This window comes from Phaenicophaeus curvirostris, chromosome 1 (assembly GCF_032191515.1).
Source record: "Phaenicophaeus curvirostris isolate KB17595 chromosome 1, BPBGC_Pcur_1.0, whole genome shotgun sequence".
In the NCBI taxonomy this organism is placed as follows: Eukaryota; Metazoa; Chordata; class Aves; order Cuculiformes; family Cuculidae; genus Phaenicophaeus; species Phaenicophaeus curvirostris.
Genome location: NC_091392.1, coordinates 157,058,665 through 157,082,207, shown reverse-complemented (window position 1 = coordinate 157,082,207; position 23,543 = coordinate 157,058,665). Strand labels below are relative to the sequence as shown.

The 23,543-nt window shown below is 43.0% G+C and overlaps 1 protein-coding gene across 1 annotated transcript; it reads left to right on the top strand.

Moving 5' to 3' along the window:
* The first annotated feature begins 636 nt into the window (after window positions 1–636).
* Window positions 637–1,611, top strand: OXGR1 (oxoglutarate receptor 1). The gene has a single exon (XM_069849991.1). The coding sequence runs from the start codon at window positions 637–639 to the stop codon at window positions 1,609–1,611; it is 975 nt and encodes a 324-aa protein (XP_069706092.1).
* Window positions 1,612–23,543: the final 21,932 nt, after the last annotated feature.

The window sequence follows — 23,543 nt, the reverse complement described above, 5'->3', positions numbered from 1 at the left end:
TGCCACTATGAAGCTTGATTTTTTAAAAAAGAAATGCATTTATATTACTTTTATACTCCAATGACTCCAGGAGAATAAGATCATATTCAGGGAACAAGCCATGATTGTCAGATTATAGGAGAAGCAGGTCCCGAAGTCTGTATCTGAACCTAACATCTTGGATTTCATGAAACCAGAACAGCATCTCTGTTTTCATGAGCACGAAACAATGATTAGTTCAGACTAATGAAGATAAGATATGGGCACTATTCTGCTTTCTGAAAGGCTAAGACTAATTCACAGTATTGCAAAATCTAAGCTCAACCTGTCTGTCTCTCTAAGTGTGTACTTCCTACTCCTGAAGGTTTGCAGATAAGGAGAAATTGTCTTCTTCAACTTAGGATGTTAAATAAAGGAAAAGTAAAATTTATTTTTATAAAAATTAAACACATAGAAGAAGGAAGGGTGACATTAAACATTTGAGTGTGGTTATCTAGGCCAGAGTTGTGTGTGTTAGCAAATCCCTGTGTCCTCCCTCTATTATGCTTTGTCAAACATACGACAGTTTCTCCCAGGACAAAAGATGCTTTCATCCCAACAAATCAATTAAAACTAAACATCTGAATTTTTTAAAGCTTGAAGAAGATTTCTGCAAACATGACATCTGAACACACCAACAATTTTACTGCTCTACCAGGCCATGCAGACCCGTTGACAAGCTGCCAGGATGAAGATTTCTTACAGGTGAAATTCTATCTCTCCATCTTTTACAGCCTCATCTTCCTGGTGTGCTTCCCAGGGAACATCATGACAATTTTTGTTTACTTTTCCAAGATGAGGCCCTGGAAAAGCAGTACCATCATTATGTTAAACCTGGCTGTCACTGACCTATTATATGTAGCGACGCTTCCTTTCTTTATACACTACTCTGCTAACGGAAACAACTGGATTTTTGGAAACTTCATGTGCAAGTTTATTCACTTTTGTTTCTACTTCAACATGTACAGTGGTATTATCTTCCTTAGCTACTTCAGCCTCTTCCGCTTTTTTGCAGTTGTCCATCCAATTAAAACCCTTTTTATGCAAAAACAGAGATGGGCAGTTGTGACTTGTGTAGTCATTTGGATTATTTCCCTGGCAGCCATCAGCCCCTTGGGCATCTTAATTGCCACGAGGCAAATGCAGAACAGGACAATTTGCCCGGACTTGGCTTCTGCTGAGGACATTGACACTAGTCGGTGGTATAACTGGCTGCTGACGATGTTTGCCTTCATCTTGCCCCTGCTGATGGTAACTCTGTGCTACGTGCTTATTATTTACACCTTGGCCACGGGGCCCCACATGCAGGCTTGCTACAAACAAAAGGCTCGCAGGCTAGCTGTTGTCCTCTTGATGGTTTTCTATGTGTGCTTCTTCCCCTTCCATGTCTTTCGAGGAATTTGGCTGGAGCTCCGAGTACAACCAGTTAGCTGCCGCTTGAAGAACATGGTCCTTTTTATGTTTATTATGGCTAAACCTTTAGCAGCGTTAAATACTTTTGGGAACTTACTGCTCTATGTAGTGACAGGAGACAACTTCCGACAGGCAATCATCTCGCTTCTCAAGTTTCAGACAAAGAAGACCTTGAAGTAGAAGAGATTGATGCCATAAAAGAATTTCGGAGAAAGGGCCCACATCTGCCCCCAACCAGCCAGTCACAACCTCCCCTCCATCAGAGAACTCTGGTTAACCCTGCCAGTGCCAAAGGAGAGTTAATCTGTTCTGTACTTTGAGTTGCAAGTTAATCATTAAAAAAGAAAACTTATAATTTATAATAAAAAGCTTTAAATAAAATAATGAAAAATTAAATGTAAAACTCAGAAATTTCTCCTTGTTTGCTTCCTGAGCCCTTGATAACCACTTTTGGAGAATGGTCAACAGTTCCAGAAAAAAATAGTTGCTTATTAGTATCATATACAGATTTGCCGTGGGAGTAATTTAATTTAATTTTAGTGACATAGAACACAAGGGTCTAGTCTAAGCTAGGTGTCTGCCTTTGACTTGTTTACTGAGCAATGGAAAGGGGTAAGACCCTCTAGAAGGCAATTCTTCACACCTGTCTTAGGCCTGTAGGAAGTGCATCTCACCTCCCTGGAGACATTGACAGGGTAGGGGCACGCATATAAGCTAATCACCTTGTCCTCCCTTTATAATTTCCCATTATAGCAGAGAGAAATAAGCAGGTTTAGAGTGTGATTCACCTAATTATTCTTGATGCCTACACTTGGACAAAATGAATCATGACCTAGAAGTGCCTGTTTCTCTCCATTGTCCATAAAAGGCAAGTAGAATCATAGAATCGTAGAGTAGTTAGGGTTGGAAGGGACCTTAAAGATCATCTAGTTCAAAACCCCCTGCCATGGGCAGGGACATCCCACTAGATCAGGCTGCCCAAGGCCCCATCCAACCTGGCCTTAAAGACCTCCAGGGATGGGGCATCCACAACCTCCTTTGGTAACCTGTTCCAGTATCTCACTACTATCATGGTGAAGAAATTTTTCCTAATGTCTAATCCAAATCTGCCCCTCTCCAGTTTATACCCATTCCCCCTTGTCCTACCACCACAAGCCTTTATGAACAGTCTCTCTCCAGCTTTCTTGTAAGCTCCTTTCAGGTACTGGAAGGTTGCTATAAGATCTCCTCGGAGCCTTCTCTTCTCCAGGCTGAAAAACCCCAACTCTCTCAGCCTGTCCTCATAGGGAAGGTTCTCCAGCCCTTGAATCATCCTTGTAGCCCTTCTCTGGACCCGTTCCAACAGTTCCATATCTTTCTTATGTTGAGGATTCTAGAACTGGATACAGTACTCCAGATGAGGTCTCACAAGAAAGGAATAGAGGGGCAGAATCACCTCCCTTGACCTGCTGGCCACACTTCTTTTGATGCAGCCCAGGATATGGTTGACCTTCTGGGCTGCGAGTGCACATTGCCAGCTCATGCTGAGCTTCTCATTGACCAGCACCACCGAGTCCTTCTGTGCAGTGCTGCTCTCAATCATGTCACCCCCCATCATGTATTGAAAACGGGGATCGCCCCGACTCAGGTACAGGACCTTGCACTTGGCCCTGTTGAACTGCATGAGGTTCTCAGAGGCCCACTTCTCCAGCCTGTTCAGGTCCCTCTGGATGACATCCTGTCTTTCCAGTATTGCAACTATGCCACTCAGCTTGGTGTCATCTGTGAAGTCATATAAAAGAGGAAAAGTGATCTATACAAGGGTCCTGCCTGCTCCCCTGTTCCCCTGATCAATGTGGGACTCCAGCTTTCATATTGTTTTCATGCTGCAACACCTGATCCCCTGTCCTCTGTGCATTTTTCTCCTGCCCTCAACTCCTACTGCTCCACTGCGTGTCTAGGATCCTATGGTGTGATATTAGCCAACCAAACACAGTGACAATGACAGTTGCTGCAGAGTTGTCAGCATCCTGTTAACTCTTCTTTCATCCCACTAAAATTCATCTTCAGCTCAGTTAGGGAAAAGCGGGGGAAGACAATAAAAATGTTATCAAGAAACTGCTACCAGTTGACATGACAGTTAGGTCCAACAGCAGAGCATGATACTTGTATTTTAAGATTTACATCATCGCAGATATGGAGAACACATTAATATTTTACTAATTTTTTATTTGATATCCATAAGAGTTGCATTTTCTTTTTAGCTTTAATTTTAAATGTTTTTGTAAGTTTTTCAGAACTGCTATGATGCAAGGGCTTGATATCCCTTCCAACAACCTCTAAAGTGCTTGCTTTAAGGAGAAAGGAACTAACAATATTCAAGGAGTAAAAGACAAGCCTATATACTTAATCTGCTATGGGTAGGGCACCAGTCCTTAGTAAGTGTTATACTATGATCACTTACTGCTTATTATGCTTTTTTACTTTCCTTTTTTTCTCTGGCAGCCTGTGCTCTGGGATACTTCTGCAAACACTACAAGGAGCAGAAGATACGTGTCCACATGCCCAGCACAGCTGTGAGAAGGAAAGGCACTGCACAAAAACACTTTGTAGGACAACCCACAAAACCAAGTTAGCTGGTTGCATTTGGTTTAGAAGTGTAACAACACAAGGATGGACAAAGAAAATACTCTTTGGTCTTGCAGCAGCAGTAGAGGAGAACAAGCTTCTACCAGTTTATCAAATGTGTCCATTCCCAAGGAGTAAACCTGAACCTCAATTAAACATGCCATTAATTAAGCACTGTATTTAAAAGCCATGGCTGCTTTCTTTTTGTATACGTATGCAAATAGCCATTTAGAATACCCCCACAGAACCATTAGTAGATTTCCACTTTATAAAACCATCTACCCAAACATTAACCTCAGAGGCTTGTCAGGAGTTTGCATACACAAACCCTGAGGAAAGGAGACAAGGTTGACTTAACTTGTGAGAAAGCACAGGTAGCAGGCTGAAAGCACGAAGCAGGGGTTCAGACATTAGCAACAAATCATGATGAAATTTTGAATCTATTATCTAAAGACTTCCCAAACTTTTGTGACATCTTGGGCCAGCATCACAAAGATAGTAGCAACACCACAATACATCAGCAGTGGTGGTCTGGCTCATCCCAAAATCAGCAAGGCTGACAACAAATAGCAATACCAAGGTAGAAAATTTCTGCAAGAGTGACCTATAGAAACCAAACCTCCTCATCTTGAGCAAACGCTAATGTGTGATTTTAAGGCTGGCTCTGGCACCTAAGCTCCAGAAGTGGGCTGGGAGTTCAGGGATGTCCCTATGCCTCGCTTTGTGTGACGGAGAAACAAGCCTGTTCCTCTCCTACCACAAAAAGTCCAACAACTGGAAAATCTTTTCCTTACACAAGTCTTGGGCATAATTCATAGCAAATATGAACGTGGAAAAGCAGGTCTGATCTGTGCCATAGGAAGTCTTCTCTGGGAGGGGATGATACTGCTGTGCAGCTCAGTCAAGGCTGAGGACATCCCACCAACCACCAGCACAACAGGGAGGGGACAATCAGACTGTGAGCCCTGTATAAAACTGGGTTTGGTATTGCTGATTCACCAATAAATCAGGGCTGGGAAAATATGAATGCTTGTACTGGTCCTGTTGCTGATTGTGCCTCCCATATAACCAGATAGAGTCACTTAATCTCCCCCTAATTATTTCCCCTGGCACATTCTGTCCTCTTAGAGTTACAAGCTCTATGGGGCAGATGCCTTAGTGAGTATTTGCACAGCAGGACTTGAATCCCGAATGGGCTCTTCTAGCATTATGAAAATTCAATCAAGGACTTCAGCCATGAAAATGTGAACGATGCAGCTACTCATCATTTGTGCATATTAGAGACACATAAACATGTATATGCAGATGCACATGCATGGGGAAGCAGTGTCTAATGCAAAAATATAACTCTCTTAAAATAACAGGGCTATGCTATGTTTAAGCTTCTCCCTTTGGATGCGAATATAGATTTTACTTATTCCTTTTCTCTCTTGTAGAATAAAAATAGCATTTCACTGGGGACAGAAGCCAGCTGAGCAGAAATACTTTTCAGGACAAGAAGCAACAGAAAGGCTACAAATGTAATTGCAGCAATGCGCAAAATCTTCTGAAGAAATTTTCAAAAGTTTGTGATGACATACTGGGTTAAATAAACATTATATTTTTTCAGATATAATTTTATGCTCTACAGAAATTGATAACATTTTACTAGTGATTCAAAGACCAGTCTCTAAGTATGAGGTTTTATTCGTATTTAGTATTTGTAGCATGCAGCTATTTAGCTTCTTTTTTTGTACCATGGAAAAAAACCGGATTTGTCTATGTGATAATGTTCTGTACTAAAATTGATTTGGATGTGTATCCAAGGGTAGACTATTCAAGTCTGGAGTATTTGTTTGTGTAAATTTTGACATAAATTTTGCTGTTAAGATGTTGATTTTTCAAGATGATTGTGTGTCTCATTTCTGCACTGCAAAATTGAATGTGTCTCACTGTACCAGCAGTATAGGCTTAGTCACGTACTTAGAATACAAAGAGCATTCTTATCTGACCTGTTTTAAAAATATATCTTACATTACACTGAGCTCGATCACCCTCATACGGTGACTATTTTTGTTCAATAAAGGAACTGATTTTTTTTCTCCTCTGAAAAAAATAAGTGGGCCTGTAATCCTGTTCTTCTTTTATTTTAACTTTCTTTTTTTTTTTCTTAGCAATGATTACTGGTAAAACATCCCCAACTAATTTCAGCTAATATACAGGCCTAGCTCTGAGATAGCTGTCTTAGGGAGGTTTTGTAGTCAGCAGTGAGAAAATGGAGGCTTGGGGGGTCCAATTATTCCCCACAAAGTAGGCCAGGTGAATTGTGCCTTAGAAGTGCCTTCCCAGAGGGGCAGCATTGTCCATACTTCCAACCAACACCTAGGCTTTGGCATGATGGACCTGGTCCACCGTGTCTCAACTGCAGGTTGATAGTTTCTATATGGAAAGTTTGCCAAAAAAAAAAAAAAGAGGTCTGGGTTTTGATTTTGTGACAGTTTTTTTAAGGTGTATCTGCAGGGCATTTCAGTGATTTTTTACAATGTCCTCTGGATCATCATTATCTTCAAGTAACCTAGTTTAAGATGACTGGATTATATTCATGTGTCCTGCTAAATAAGAAACTGCATTTACGCAGAAAAGAAGAATAGAAAATATCCTATATGTCTCCTCTATGTGTATTCTGTACATTGAGAGAATATATAAAAGAACATAGAGATCTGTGAAGAAATAAAATAAGCATAAAAACCTTCAAGGACAAGACTCAGCTCAAATATGTGGGACATAAGAGTGGATGCTCTGCCCCAATCTGCAGTCCTCAGGGAGGATCCTACCCTCCTTGCACACACCTAAGGGGACTACACCCCTTTTAATGGGTTGATTCACTTGTGCAAGCCAGGTGCTTGTGGGACTCCACTGTGTGAGGGAGTGCCAGGCAGGCCAAGAGAGAGAACTAGGATGTGGCTTTGTGCATCAGAAAACAGCAAGAAGTGAACTGTGAAGAACGACAGGAGACCTTTCTAGCACTGAAGAGACTGGCAAGTTACAAGAAAAAAAAAATGAGCTTACAGGATTCAAAAAAAGGAAATGTAACGCTATAATAAATAAATAAATAAAATAAATAGGTAGGGAGATATCACAAGGGAAGAAGATAAAGACTCCAGTGTGTCAACATGGTTGCACGCACACAAACACACACAGAGTCAAGAACCCAAGATGCACTTCAGAGGGGTTACTTGTGTTCGAGTTCTGTTTGTGCACATTTGAAATGTCACTGCTCTGTATCTCTCCAAACTTTCTGAGTTTGCTGGAGAACTTTTCTAAATGGCCCTTAGAAGAGCTTGTGCAGAAAGGATTTGTCATTAGACCCCTTTAATTTGCCATAGCTCTGAGATGGGACACGCTGTAACTGACACCCTAAATGGGGTATTAAAAAAATATTAAGGAAATTCAGCAGTACAATTTATGGGAGATTCCTCCCTATAATGTAACCAAACTATTAAATTTCTTCATGGAACTTCTGAAGAACACAATTTTCAGCAGTGATACTGAGAGATTGCCAAGTGCCTGAGAAATATAGGTGACAGGAAGATTAAAGTGAGTGGCAGACCACAGGATGACAGCTGCTGGGAGATATCTTCCCCACCTGTGGAACCTGCTTCTGAACTGACATGCATTAATGCTCATTCCTAATACTTAGTAATCTCTAAGCTACATGTGTAGTTAAAGACTGACACAGCAGGAAATCTGTCTCAGTTGCACCCAAGCAGTGCCCACATCAAAGGATATGACAGAAAAATATCCTCCTTTTACACAATGATAAGGCAACGTAATGGCTTAAACAAACATTGTGGGATGAACATGGAGCAGAGTGCTATAGAGGGATGTACATGATTTATTCCTCATGTCATGAAGCCTTGGCCATGTCTTGTTGGTCCAGCTGCTCTTACACTGTCCATTCAACATTATATTTGTCCTTTAAAATTTACAGTGACATATCTACCTACTACAGCAACAAATTAGGAGGACATTAGAGATTCCCTTATCTACTCACAGGATCTGTTTTCAAACAATCTTCCCTAGCTTTTCATAATCTAAGTTTATTCAGACACCCAAAGGGCTTATAAATACAGGTCATTGTGATAATTTTTCCCATCTTGCTTACAGTTATTTTTGCTAAGGAACCATGCATTTCTTCCACTGTGGGGGCTCCTGCAAGATCACAAATTGAAGAGACCCCTTCGTGATCCTACCCACCAGATCATGGGGTTCATTACAACCACACACTGAAATCCACCCATGGGTGGGACCTAGCATTTGCCTACAGCTCAGAGGGTGGAAAACCAGTGGCCAAAATGTTAAGTCAAGTCCCTCAATCTGTCAGAGGAGAAAAGCAGATACTCCTGAAGGCTGGGGGAGGGAGATCCCTCTCTTTATCCATCCACAGCTTTGACTCATGGTCTGAACTCATCCTCTTGGTCCTGCCTCCAGTTAGTGGAATGAGGCAAGCGTGCCTAAAGCGATTCTTTTCCTCCTAAGCCAAATGGCATGAAGAATCCATAAGGTCTCTTTTCCAGGCACCTAGACACCTACAGTTTACACATCTGCATGCGGACACAATTGGGGAATCACAGAATGGCTTAGGTTGGAAGGAACCTTCAAAGATCATCTAATTCAACACCTCTGCCATAGCAGGGACATCTCTCACTAGATCATGTTTCTGAAAGCCCACTCAACCTGACCTTGAACACTTTCAAGGATGAGGGCATCCACAACTTCTCTGGGTAACATGGTCCACTGTATTATACATACAGGGAAGCTGAGCTGGAGGTGCTTACACCACCCTCAAAACAAACTTAAAGGCCCAGACATTGGTCTCAGTCTGGTGAGACCAAGGGCACTTCAACCTGAGTATCTCTTTCAAACAGGCATAGCTCACAGTCCATGCAGGGAGACAGGAGCTGCAGTGTCACCCTGCAATTCCCAGTTGTTGTGACACCGTCGATTCAGTTCCCTATCAGCTTCTTCATCTCTCCTTTCCCCCTAAAAGTCATGCATTGAGAACCAATTATATTTCCCTGGAGCCCCTTATTTTCAAGTTTATCTTCACTGCTCTCTTGCATATCCATGTGATCCCCTAAATGTCTATTTTAAGATTTACTTATAATTCAGCTTTCATTTCTGAGGCAGTGGTCATTTGTCACAAAGTATATATCTCTATAAATATTCCCACATGGTTGTCACCCTCACTTATCTTGGAGGGGCAGGGGGGGAAGGGTGGTTCTGACACAGACTAATGATACTGGGGCAGACTAGGGCCACCACTGTCAGCTCTTGCCTCACCCCTGAGAAAGCGTATTTGAGTATAACTACTGACTCAGTGGCAAGGTCGGTGGAAAAAGGACCAGAGCAGTGATGAATACCAATCTAGGACAGATCCCAGCTAATCCCAACATCTTCTTTCACTCTTTTAAACAGCTTGACTAGAACTTGTTCCTTGCACGTTTGCAGTCACCAGATGCACTGGTTATTAGAGGATGTGCTTCTCAGACGTGTGGTAAGTACCAAGCCAAAAGCACTCCCTGGAGCAAGAGTGTTTATTTACCTTGTTCTAGGCCAATAGATGTTTTGTTAAATCTGGCTCTAGGTGTCATAGGATAATTTATGCACACATCTTTTTTCCGTGACTATTATTTGAATAAGCACCTGCATCTGCCCCTGAAATTGCACATCAGTTATACAGATTTGTCGCCAGGAGATAAATGAATCCTATCTTCAAATTCATGATTAATGTGCTATCCTAGAAAACCAAATGCTAAGTTTAATTAGCTCCTGGACTAATTGTTTAATTTTATTTTTTTAAAGAAAATCTTCCAAAGCATTGCTAGCCAAGCATTTAGGGGGCTACTGCTCATTTGAAAGGTATTAATGAGCCACCAGCAGAAGACAAAGTAATCATCAAATCCAGTGCGTGGTCATACAGCCTCCCTCCAGCACAACACTGGTGTGCTAAAGTGCCACAACCAGTCTTATTTATGCTTACTACAACAGGCAGATTAGATGGTTCTTCTTTGAGCAAGAAATTGAATTTAGGTGTTGACCAAAAGGGTCGCGATAAGTACATTCGGACGAACCGGTATTAGGTTCACTCATGTGAATTCAGTTATTCAGATCAGTAAGCAGCACAATACTACCCAAACCAGAAAATTTGTGGTCTGAACAGAAGCTACAACTGCGCTGAGGTGAATCTGGAAGGTAGCTCATATTTAAACCTGGTTAAATCCCACTGTCAGTAAGATTTATTTAGCTGCTTTACTGGATTGGGATTTAGGTAAATACCTCCATGTATACTACATAGGTAAGAATTTTAACATGGAACTTTTGCAGACAGTTATACTTTTTTGATAATGTAGATAAACACTATTAAATGATGACTGTATCGTAAAGACAGTATATTAATATTAATTAATATTTCAGTGCTCTGCAAACTCAAAAAATAGAATCTTGTTCACTGCAGGCTCTTTTCAAGGTGTTAGGCACCTTTGGTGACAGCTGCAGATTTTATCCTTTCTGACCTGAACCTTTGGCTGAAACATGAGCTGTGGCTCTCTGTAGTGGCTAGAGGGCAAGACCCACTGGTCTCAGAATTCACCTGACTTCAGGATTTGGGGCTGAGAAGCAACCAACTTACCTCTGGTTCCCAGGATCCCCCCAGCAAAGTCTAGAGGGAGTATCCTGCACTCAGGTCAGTGCTGAGGTGATGGACAATGTTTATACTTGACAATATCAGAGACAGACACTACACCAACCATCTGCAGAAAAGCAGAAAACATCCTCCACCAGTATCGTGAGATAATTTGTCCCTAAGACATCATCACCATCTATGCAACACTTAACATAAGCTGCTGTTTATATACCTAATCCAAACTAGCTCCTGCTGGACTTGCACAAACATTGGCAGCAGAGATGCACTAAGCCTCAAGGCAAGACAGGGAACATAATAGTTCTCAGTGGTGTATTTCTTGCAGTCTGTGACATGCATTAACAGATGAGGAGAGTCAGTGAATTCATGTATCCAACATAAAAGCCTGGTCTCACTCATAGCGTTTTTTACCAGGAGCACCTTTTGTCAAGTAATAAACATCCTTCGAATTGGCCTCAGCTGCATCCTATGCACTGTAGGGCTGCAAAGTTCAACATGCAATCACCAGGTAGGCATTTATTTTAATACATTGCATGTTGTACATGTGCGTGGAGATTCAAATATTAATATTTAAAACAGAAAAATAAGTTCAAATTCTCCTTGAAGAACAAGCAGATCAACCAAGAAAATCAGAGAAAAAAATCAAAACCACTCTGTGTGTGAGGAGCCCTGAATCTACACAGTGCAAGAGCCAGGGTATATTTTTATCCCATGGGATGTTCCGCTACACATTTGACTCTATAAATTGTGAACGGCCTTTACCTTTCAGGTTTTTGGAAATTATTTAGCAGGCATCTAATCCAGAGCCAGGGGATTTCTAGTTGAAGGTACAGTCATTGTCTGAAAAATGGTGAATATCTTCAAGAAATTACTGAAGTATGTAAGGAGCAAACAACAAAATATCCCAAGCTCCAGCTCCTTCAGCCAGTCTGCTTCTCACTGCCCCTTCCTGCCCTCTCCCAGTGCTCTTCCTTCTCAAAAATACTTTAAACATTGAACATTTACTTAGCCCAAATTCTGGAGAACTGGAGCACAACAACATGAGTAGGAGAACCATTATTTTTCTGGTCAGTAATTCAGATCCTTGGAACGTCAGGATATACTATGTGGCCTGGGAGATTTTTCAGTCCACTTGGGAATTGGATTACAGCCTCATAAAACATCACAGCGCTCCTATTATCACCTAAATAAAGCTGCCATCATTCTGGAAAAAATAGGTGGAAGCAGTCAGTCACCAAGTATCCAGAGTTGAAGCAAAGAATAATAAACTGACATATGGTTTTTAAGAAATTCTTCACAAGGAGGCAGATTTAATGCCCTGAAAGCTAGGCATTTACACACACAAAACCACACACTCGTCTTTTTTTTATCACTGTCTTATCTAAAGCACTGAGGGCTTTGTAAAGATGGGATCCAGGTGCAACACTTTCTGAATAGCTGATGATGACAATGTATCCACTGTATTATCCTCTCTCACAAGAGGGTGCCCGAGAAGTTTCTCAGCACTTATAAGCTAGAAAAGGAGCTGGCTTTATTGCAGCTGCCCAAGATTCTGCCAGGCTCAATACAAAATCCTGGCTGATTAAAAACCTCTTGCTGCAGTATTTTGCAGCTTGTGGTGGAAAAATGAGCTGGTGAAAGATAAGTTCTTCCACTGTGTCAGCTGGACCCTCTTCTGACTCCACTACTAAGCCACCACGAGTATAGAACAAGTCACTTTAACTTTTTTTGCACATATATAAAAGAAGATAGACTCATCTTTGCAAAACTCTTTGGGCAAGTCCCTATAGGCAGTGATTTATAAGTGTGATGTGTTGTCACTATTTTTTTTCCTCTTGCTGTGGGGATGGAGCCATTCACTCCATAGTCACTATGGGGGACCAGGGACTTGCAAGATAAGGATGCACAACCCATTTAGAAAGGCTTTTAGCTATAAGATCAACTCCCTTTCCTTTCTGGAAATGCTTGCGAAGCTGTTTCACACAGATCTAGAGTTAAGACCTACCTTCAGGACCACATCACTGTGGAAAAGTAGTATCATTTAAGGCCTAGCATCACTGCTCTCAAGCTCATATCTCCAGCATCTAAGGGCTTGGGAAGAGGTAAGCTTCCCTCACAAGGACCAGCTCAGTCTGTGTACAGGCACCAACAGGGGTCATGTACTCTCCTGCCTCCCCTCTGCCCTCTCCCTGCTCCCAGCTCTTTGTTCCTGCTGCTTACCTTGTGTCAGTGAACAACAGACCTCCTGCGAGGCATTTTCCCTCACATAACTGCAGAGAGCTACTTCAGGAAAAAACCTCAACCTGTGTAGTTTTCTGCTGTTGGAATGTATTGAAGCAGCTCACTGAGGAATTTGAGTAAGAGCTGAGCCTGCACAAAATTGTATGGCGTATAGAGAGAGGAGTAGAGACAAGGAGTGTAGCAGGGAAAGGGTTAAAGCCTCCCCCCTGTTATTATCGAAAAGCAATGAGAAGCCATGAAGTTGGCCCATCTGTCTACAGAGAGGGATGTGAGTGAGCTCAGCCAGTTCCCAGGCAAAGGATGGGGATTTCTGCTGCACGCAAGAAGCTGGTGTCGCCCCCGTAAGCGTGATCATTGGCATCAATACCAGACAGCACGGTCCACTTTGGGTGCCCACACTTTAAATGGATGTTAAATGTAGGTTTCAATATACAGTTACAGGAACAAGCATACTGAGAAACCCCTGAAGTTCAACCTGTTTGTATTGACAAAGGAGGGACTACATTGAGTTAGTCCCATTTTAGGTGTAGCTTCATAAAGAAATCACTGCTAATAGACAATTATTTAATCCAGCAAACAAACACATAACAAGCACAGCCTTCAGGCAGGAAAAAAAGTTGATTTAATTGAGATTCAAAATGAGGTGCACAGATGCAGTCAATTCCTGAGTACTCACGGAGTTCAAATCAAGGCTGGATGCCTTTTTAAAGGCCATGTCGTAGCTTGACAAGAAGTTACAGACTTGATGCAGCAATCTCTTGACACAGTTTTCTGAGCTGTAACACACAGCCTGTTACTGCTGGAGGATCAAAACCCACAACAAAAGGTGGGTCCTGTTGTTGCATTGGTGCCTTCTGTGCAGTGCACAAGGTCAGCTGCGCTTGCACCAGTGTGCACGCAGCTCTGTGCTGCGGTCGAGTGAGAGAATTACGTACCCATAAACAGGTAAATCTAAGGAGCTGCCTGGACAGCCATGCACACTCCTCCCTCTTCCTAATGCTTTTTTGGCTTGTGGGTTTCACAGCTCACACCAACATTTTGGTTTTCAACTATGGAAGAAATTACTGCTCAGAGTCTCAACTGCTGAGGTTTGCCCCATGAGGCACACACCGCTGCCATGTGTGCAATGTGCAGCTGGGGCTCGTGTGTATATGTGAGATGTGGAGGGAAAACAGCAGGTATGGAAAAGGCCAGTGCTGCCAAAGCATGAGGGGTAAGAGACAGAAAGAGTGCCACATATTTCTTCTCCCAGGGTGCATGTCATGAGCACCACCAGCAGGGATAACAAGCCTCTGTCTTTCCCAGCATATGCAAACACTTTCAATACTCACAGTCCTTCAGGGCTTTTTCAATCCTCTCGGGTCTCTACAGTTGGCACATGTGAGGTTTGAATCTATTCTTTTCAATATTAAAGTAAAATTTGAGGTATTTGAGCAAGTAGACATGGTTGGCAGGCTGACACATGCTTTAAGGTGTAAGTGAAATTCTGGTACAAGGTACTAGCCAGCAGTCCCCAGTTGCCAAAAGAGATGGAGCAGCCTTGAAGAGTGGGTGTGAGACCCTGATGGGGAGCCCCACACAAACTTCCTTCTCCTTGTAGCACACAGGGGGACAGCAGCAGGCACCCTCCAGCCTAAAAGTCACCCTGTCCTCCCCATGCATATCAGCAAAGACCAAGCAAATGGTTTGGTTTTTTCCCAGATCTCTACTCACACTTGTCCATACTTATTCCCATCCAAATTTAAGACACCAAGAGTTCAGCTTGCCTTTGCACCTTTTAACAGGGCCGTAACAAGCTCCGGAAGCTCGATGCTCTTTTTAAGTCATACTCCTGCTGCCTAATAGATGAGGCTATGGGAGCACTGTGGGATAATACGACATCCAGTGGTCACCCAGATAAGTCACTACTTCTTTCCAAGATGCCTTTCCCCAATTTTAAACCCCAAAAGGTGCAGGGGTTACCATGTCTTTCTTTGTGCTGGAGCAAGGTAAGCGCATGGTCAGCTTCCAGTGATAGCGCTATATGCCAAGCAGTAGACCACAGCTCATTCAAAAAAAATTGTCTGTTTGTAAACATATTTAGCCAGCAAGGAAATAACTGGTTAAGGAAAACAGCTATCTGCTCATCAGACCTTGGGAGATAGGGATCCTATCTGAGAGCACCAACAGAAATAGATTGATGTGCCCTGTGAATATACAGACTCTGCAAGGTTTCCCTCAGAGGCAACAGGGAGCAGGGTGCTCACAGGGCTTAGCAGGATCAGTGAGCAGGATCCAGTCCAGCTTCTTGCTGGAGCAACTGGAGTGACCAGCCTTCTCAGTTTCCATGGCTAATTCGAGGTAAGACACTGATGCTTTACGAAGCATAAATGCAAGAAGTGCAATTAAAGAGCAAACTTAGAAGTGATATGTCAGGATCAAGATATATTTAGTTTTCCCCAAGGATAGCCAGTGATATAACCAGAATTATTACCCACTGTTCCACAAATGAACCATTCTTTCAGAGTCTGTGAGGTGGTGGTTGCTTTCTTGAGTGCTGAATTCACTCCACTCCCACTCATGTCAGCAACTTGACTCGCAGATGATTTTAAGTCTTTTAGTCCAAATTGCCTTTTTCTCCCCTTGCGAGTGCTCTCACTAGGGAGCCTTCCTGAAAAGCACAGCAAGAACTAGATTGCTCAGGCTTCCAACAAATCGGGAGAAAATGGAGTAGAAGCAACAAGGCAGCTGCTCCCCATCAAACATCACAGTTAGGACCTGCCTGCCTATGAGATCTGACTTTTTCAGCTCCTTCAGGATGATGGGGATTTCATGAGCCTTTTCCTGGAACTGAAATAATAACTCTGCAGTCATCACCCTTAGTGTATTGTCTTTGGTTTTTATATGTGTTTCATTAAAAGACAGACACTGAAGAACAACGTAATTTTACAAAGAACTGGTAAAATACTCAAAGATAAAGCTTTCACTTAAACAGAAGTCCTTGAGTTTGGCACAACGCTACTATTCCTCTATACTAAAAGGATAGTGCTATGAAATTACTACTTCTGCGTGTTCATATATCACATGTCTATATTGCATATCACTGAGCCCGAACTATTGCTTTTCTTTAATCTCACTGTTTGTCTGTGTGATTAACCCTCCACCTCTAGTCTGTACCAACCCTTATCACACAGCTTGAAATCCTTATGTTCCCTGAGATCAGAGGATACTTGGCAAGAAAAAACCTGCCTCACATCCACACCACAAAAGCAATGATACACAGCAATGATGAAACTTAGGTAGAGAGGTTAAGTGGCTGTTGGGAATGGAATCCAGCATTGGAGATAGCACACATTGTACACAGGCCTGGAGGAAAAGATGTGATGCCCTAAGCTTCTTCATTTCCAGCGGAGGAAGAATTGGGCTGCTGTGAAGACTTCCAGATGTTGATACGGTCCAAATAAGAGGAACTACTAGGAATATCTAGCCCCCTACAACGTGGTTTACCCATGCATTTTTAAGCAAAACCACTTAATGTAACAGAGCCACCTTCCTTAAATGAGAGGTAGCACGGAAAAGCAGTAACTACCTAGCTGTCCAAGAGGAGGGGAAACTGGGCTTTCTCAGTTTTAAAAATGCAAGCAGCCAGGAGATGTCCTGTCCCATTGGTCCTGGGATGTTTTGGAGAAGGGGAAAACCTCCACACAACCTGCCGAAGCGAAATACTGCTTATCCCAAGAGCCCAAAGCAGCCTGCTCCTCTGGGAAGAGTGACTGCTGGAGCATGAGTTTCATATCAGTTCCCCATTCAATCGAAGATGGTCCTGGCAGGAGGGACTGCTGGGCCACACTGGGGGCACAGAACCTGTGGTGAGAGCTGGCTCCCTTCTTCTATTCTGTTCTTTTTGTTCTGGATTCTTTTCAGCCTGGTTCATCAACAGCCACCTCTGATGCCAGAGGACAAGGTGAGTGGCTGGGGGGGTGGGTACAGCTTCTGCTATCCAATTTTAATCTGTGATTGCAAGGCTATCAGCCTCCGATCCCAGCTTAGGCAGACTGGTTCCTACCTTAAATAAGAGGAGGTGAGGAACAGCTTCTTAAACTGCCTTTTATCTGTGTCTGGCTGTAAGATTTTTCAGCTCACTGCACTGCAAAGTTAATGGTGATTTATAATAACATCTCAGATAATACATGGAGAAAGCCTGAAATCAGTGGCTGGATGACTACCACAGAAAGCTGATGGGGTTAAGAGGAAGTCCCTGTTCAGGTGTGAAGTTCCTCCTTCCTTCTGCCAGCGTAAATACTCACCTTCTGTTTCAACACAACAACAACATTCATTTAAGCTCCATGAGTGTGGCCAGAAGAGCAGTCTTTTCACAATTAGGCATGGCTCACAGAAGGTTTAAGTGCTTTAGTGCCTCTTTGCCATTAGCGGCTGCCTCCCAGCTGTGACGCAGGGTCTGGCTGTCGGTTAATTCAGATAAAGTAATTAAAATTTGAGAGGTCTGCTGGGCCAGAACCCAGCTGCAGTGTGTGATGTAGATATAGGTTTAGCTGTGTTTTTGGCATTTGTGGTGAAAAAAAATTACTTTTTCCATTGAAAACACTAGGTTAAATTTTATGAATGTTATTTCCATCAAGACTCTCCTGGTAATGGATAACCTGGATGAGAGTGCCTGGTACTTCTTCAGCTCTGAGGAGACCTGCATTTGAGCTGAAATTAAAAGCTGATAATTTTAATGATTGGGTCACTTTTGAAAGAATAATTAATAAAACCCAAACAAAACAAAGCAAAACAGCCATGTCAGGAGAACTGCTAGAAGAACTTGGGAGAAAAAGTCACAGCATAAAAAGTACATTATGATACTTAAAAGGTCATCTTTGACACCTTAAACAAGGGAATGTTCTCTCAGCATCAAGCTAGTTGCACATCAGTGGTGTTTGGGCACAAGCGTCATTTCCAGGAGGGGAAATGAGAAGAAGGAAGGCCCATGGTGCAATTTTGCTGAGCAAAAATCAGTGGGCAAAGTCCCAAGTGTAGCAGGGCTCCAGAGCAGCACACTACTGGGGTAGGCAGGGGATCAGGGAGTAGGGACATCCAAGTCCCCTCTCCACAGGCAACAGCATCCTCTCCACAAGCAGCCCATGGGTGTTCTTGGAAGATATCTCCTACACTAAATTTCTACTGCCATATTATCTTCCTCTATGATGATGTGTCTGTTTATCAAAAGCATAGAATGTTTGCTAAATACTTCTTACCTCACTGTAAACAGCTTCACCTGATGTCTCAGCCCTTCACTCACCAGCTGCACGTGATTTTTCCCTTTCCAGCTTCCAGCCAGCCCCATCTAAGGATATAAGGGCTTGTTGTTGGTTTTTTATCATTTAAGCAAGCTTTTGCTAAGAAGAGGTATCTGAGACATAGATAGAGAGGTATCTGAGACACAAAATAGACTGTTCTTTATTCATTTACCTGCCACACTTCCCTCTTTTCCTAAACTAAGCAGTTAATAAGAATTCAGATTACTGTAGTAGAATTTATAGCAAGAATTTGCAGTAGCCAACTATAAATTTAAAGAAGTGGCAGCAGCAGCATGATCAAACCACAGTTCTGCTCATTAACATTTCTACAGTATGTATTTTCCACGGTTTACCTATCACAACTTATAGCCTCAGATACAACTTTAACTGAGTAAGCCTGTTTTTGAGGATTTCCTGTTTTATAACTGACAGCATTTCATACCTCAGTATATTTAAATTTATATTAACTGTGAGGTCTCAATGCGATTACCACATATAAATGGCAAAAAAAGTGAAAAAATAAATCCTACTGAAAATGGAGCATGCAAGTCCATCTCTGTATAGCTGTGGTTCAAGGAGGAACCGAGCAACTGGATGTCCCTCTTGAAATGGTGTTGTGACTTAGGCCCAGTCAGCAAATAAGCACCACACAGCTGCTCACTCACTCCTCCCACCCTGGTGGGATGAGGGAGAGAATCAGAAGGGTCCAACCTGGTGATTCTATGATTATATGATTCTATGAATAGTTTAATGATTGAAACAAAATAAAATAGTAACAACAATAATAGTAATAACAAAATATAATGAAAAGTAAAATAACAAAAAGAGAGAGGAATAAAACCCAAGAAAAATGGGCGATGAAAAAGAAAAACAACTGCTCACCACCTGCCAACTGATGCCCAGTCAGTCCCCAAGCAGCTATCACCCCCAATCTGCTTACCACAAGTTTACATACTGAGCACGATGCCATATAGCATGGAATACCCCTTTAGCCAGTTTGGATTAGCTGTCCTGGCTGTGTCCCCTGTCTGATTCTCATGCACCACCAGTCTTCTTATTGGTAGGCCAGTATGAGAAAATGAGAAGTCCTTGACTGCTTAGCAGCAACTAAAACATCAATGTGTTATCAACATTATTCTCATTCTAAATCCAAACCAGAGCACTATACCGGCAACTAGAAAGAAAATGAACTCCATCACAGCCAAGACAAGGACAAATGGCAAGCACAAGATGGAAAGGCAGAAAAAGCGCTTTTTCTTTGTCAGGAAAAAAAGTTCAATCCAGATTTGAAAGTGCTCTGGTTGCCCTTGCCTACTTTGGGGTGCCACAGCCCCCCAGCCTTTCACTGGGGGCTTAGAGTGGGATGTGAGGGAGCAGTGAGCTGCAGCCAGCTGCAGAAATTAAGACTGCCTTGTGTGTGCCCACAGGTGTAGGCGCCAAAAGCTGCACAGTGTAAGTCCATGTCAGGTGTAGGACATGGAGATAGTAGCAGGATAAGCTGGGCTGGTGCTTGGATTGCTTTGAAAACCCACAGTCACCTATTTGCCCTTTTAATTTCTGTTCAGATGTCTTTTACTCCTCTTTTCCTCACTCTTTTCCTGCTCACGGTGACACAAGCCCCATTGACGGTGGTGATCAGACTCATACCCAATATGGTCCCAGGATCTGTGGACCCCAAATCACCCTGCTGGCGGGGATGTCCAGAAGCAGCTGCAGAGGCTTAGGGCTTGGTGAAGGGAAAGGCCATCATGGCTGCTGTGTGTCTGCCAGAAGATCCCGTTACCTCCCTCGTGCTCCTCCTGGTGCATGAAGTGAGGCACAGTGGGAAACCTGTCACTGTAGCTGGCACTGACCTCAAGGAGAGGAGCGCCATGGCCACTCTGCATAATCAGTGCCTCTCTTGCACTGAAATCTCATCTGGGATCGCTTCATCTCAGTCTTTCCTCCTCATCTTGACAGTGAGTGGGAGCCACAGACAGATAGGCACTGTCCCTGAGAGCTACAGCACAGCTGGGCTGGGCGGGACCATACTCTGGTTTGGTTTTATTTAATGTAAAAGCACACACAAGGTACCTTCCAGTGATAGTTTACCAGAGCTACATCTCCAAAGGTACCTTCCTGAGTCAGTAGGCTACTTATGGGTGACTTAAGTAGTGACTCACCTCTTCTTCTTTTGACCAAACCTCTTGCCAGCTGCTGACTGCTGGTTTTGAGCAGCTGCTGCTGAACCCCTGCCATCCTTGGCCCAAGGGGCACATCCTTGACTTCTCTTGTACGAAGCTGTACTGAAGGTTTGTTGGCATTTTTATTTGAAAATGTTTTACAGATTGCACCCAGCATAAAAACGTACAATAAGACGTATTTTAAAGGCATAGTTTAGCCTAAGTACATTAGTCTCAGCTGAGTGCAATGTAATTTTGTCAAAAATCAGTAATCAATCGCTGAAAAGGCTTCTTCATTAGTAGCACTTATGCTGCTTCCGCATATTTAATACAAAATTGCCAATGAGTAAAGTGGGCATTCAGTCTCACAATTAACACATGCAGGTTACACAAATCTCACATCACCTCGTTTACTGATCACTACAAACCTCCATAAGGTTTTGGGAGCCTCTCCTGAAGGTTTTCCCTGCAAGGGACAATGGGGAAGGACATCACAACACCCTTTGACTCCTACATTGTATGGCATTTAGCACACGTGCCCTATTCAGATTGGGAAAGCCATGGCCAATCCGAGTGATATCAATGAAAGTAAAGGCTTACTAGCAATGTTTCTAAGATATGGTGAGGTTTGTATTGTCGCAATCTCACACATCGTAGCTAAAAAAGCACATGAGAGCACACAAATTATTTGAAAATCCATTTCAGTTAGAGGATGACAATACTTGTAAAGGCAGGGGAGATAAAGCATGTTACATTTTTTGAGTTCACTGCTGGGAGCACAGATCACAATGTTAGACAGTCTGTGACACTAAAAATCAACAGCCTGACAGTGGCTAGAAAGCCGCATCTCCAGTCTCTCCAGGCAGGGACAGGGATGATGGGTATCAGCACAGAGGTCCTGGGTCTCAGACAGGTTGCAGACAAAAGGAGGAATCCCTTGGGAGCAGAGGAGGAAATGGAGAGTGTGCCCAACAAGAGAAAAGCAGCTGTTCTGAGGGAGTTGTGACCACAGACACTTTTCAACTTTTCTGCTTTATCACCTGCTCTAAGGAAATCTAAACTACTGAAATGTAGCAGCCCTGCCATGCTCTAGTCAGACTAATTTTGCTGCGGGTCAGAAAGATGCCTATCAGCTAAAGGAAAACAGCCTTTCTGTCTCTTCTCTTATCAAACCCCTTTAAGAAGTTCTGACCCAGACTCCTTGATCACTGCTGCTCTTTGTACCTGTTGCTAAGCGTGATGGTGCCTGCTGGATGGGATGAACATCTGTATCTTTTTGGTTTTTTTCCCCCAAGTTACTTACTGCTCTCACCAGCTGTTCAAGGTCTTAGGCAAACATCTGTGGTGTCTCCCATCCTGCTGCGTGCAGGCTCAGGATGGGCAAGTCTACAGGTTATTTTCTGCAAGGGAATGGGGGAGGCAGCTGGCTGCATCTATATGAGTGGTCTAAAGTAGATCATGGCCAAACCAAGGGGCTATCGCCTGCTTAAAGTTCTCTCCAGCACAAGTCTGACCTGGCTTTTTCACATATGCCGCCTGGGGATGGTTTAGAGGCTGGCACAGTCCAGGGGCAGCTCCTAAGAAGTTGCAAAGGCAAAATCAGATTGCTTTGGGAGGAGCAGACATGCTTTGGGCAACCCAGTCTCCCTAGGGGCAAGCCACGGCACAGGCATTATTTGTGCAACCCCTGTCCACCCATTCTTCTCTTCAGCCATTGTCTCACATCCTGCTGCAACGAAGCTTTGGCCCACTGAGCTGGGACCTCCCCTTACAAAACTACACCTGCCATTACCTGTGTTTAATGGTTGTGGCAATTCTTGCTCATGCTATAAATTCAGCCATCTGCCAGGACTTTTAAGGACAATTTCAATGTATTTCGACAAAATAGCTGCTGCAGACCCAGGAGTTGAATCATCCCCAAAATGACATTTTACTGTAACATGTGATGCCATGCATGTGAGGCTCCAGAAGAAGATCCATGAGCAACAATGAGTAGATAACTGCTGTGCAAATGAAACCAGTAATAGCCCATTTCTATACCTTGGATATCCTAAAGTACCTCTTAGACAAAATGCTTTCATCAGATGAACTGTACATCAAACCCTGACTCCTGAGTGTGAAGCTCAGATGAGTAGGGAAGGGAGAACAACGTTGCTCTCATCTTGTCAGAAATCATCAGCAGAAAATGCCACGATGTTGACTTGGGCTAACAAACTGGACGGCTCGGCCAATCATCACTGCATGCAGGGCTCTGACACTAGGACAGGCTTTTTTCCTCTTGTGTGATGTATATTCAACAACATTATAGCCGGTGTATGCTTGTGTTGACCAATGTGTTGACCACCTAAGCACATCCTATACTCTAACTTGCTGTTCTCCTGCTGTCCCCTGAATAGTTCTCTTTCAAAGGGCTTTTCTGTCTTCAGACTTCTGCTCCCTAAAAACATGGTATTTATTAGTTCTTAGGACAGGTCGTATCAATTACAGTAGCTAAAGAATTCAACTTGCCCTAGTTTTGCCCTGAAACCTCCTTTATATTCATTACCTGTTTGGCAGACTGCATGAATTTGAATGCTGATATACAGAATAGAGTTTAAAACCAGTGTGATATACCCAGCCAACTAAAGAAGAGGACACTGGGTCTTATTTCCAGTTTTATTGAAAGGAAATATTAAATGCTCTGTTTTATTACAGCAGTTCTGATAGGGGCCACGTTATGCTAAATAATAGCTACTGTATTAACCCATGTAGAGGTCTGGGAGGTCCTAAACCTAACGTGGCTTCCATTTTGAACAGAACAGAAACTGAAGTAAATTCAATCAACATCTTACTTTACCATCTTGTCCTCAGGCCCGCAACATTTTCTATTTCAGACAAACTCCTTCAAATCCCACAGTTTTATCCCCACATAGTCCTCTTCCCAAACACCCTGTCAGCAGAGTCATTAGATGCTGGACTTCTCCAAGCAGGAGTTACAGTGCCATTGCACAGGACCTGCCTGGTCAAGACCAGCCCTTGAACTTTCTCAGTACCAATTATGTACTTGTGTCCTCTTCCAAAACCATTATTTATCTTGTGGCTTAGGTTCAGCCAGCAGCAGGTTAGAGCACTGCAGTCTCACATGTGTTTTCTGTGCCTCAG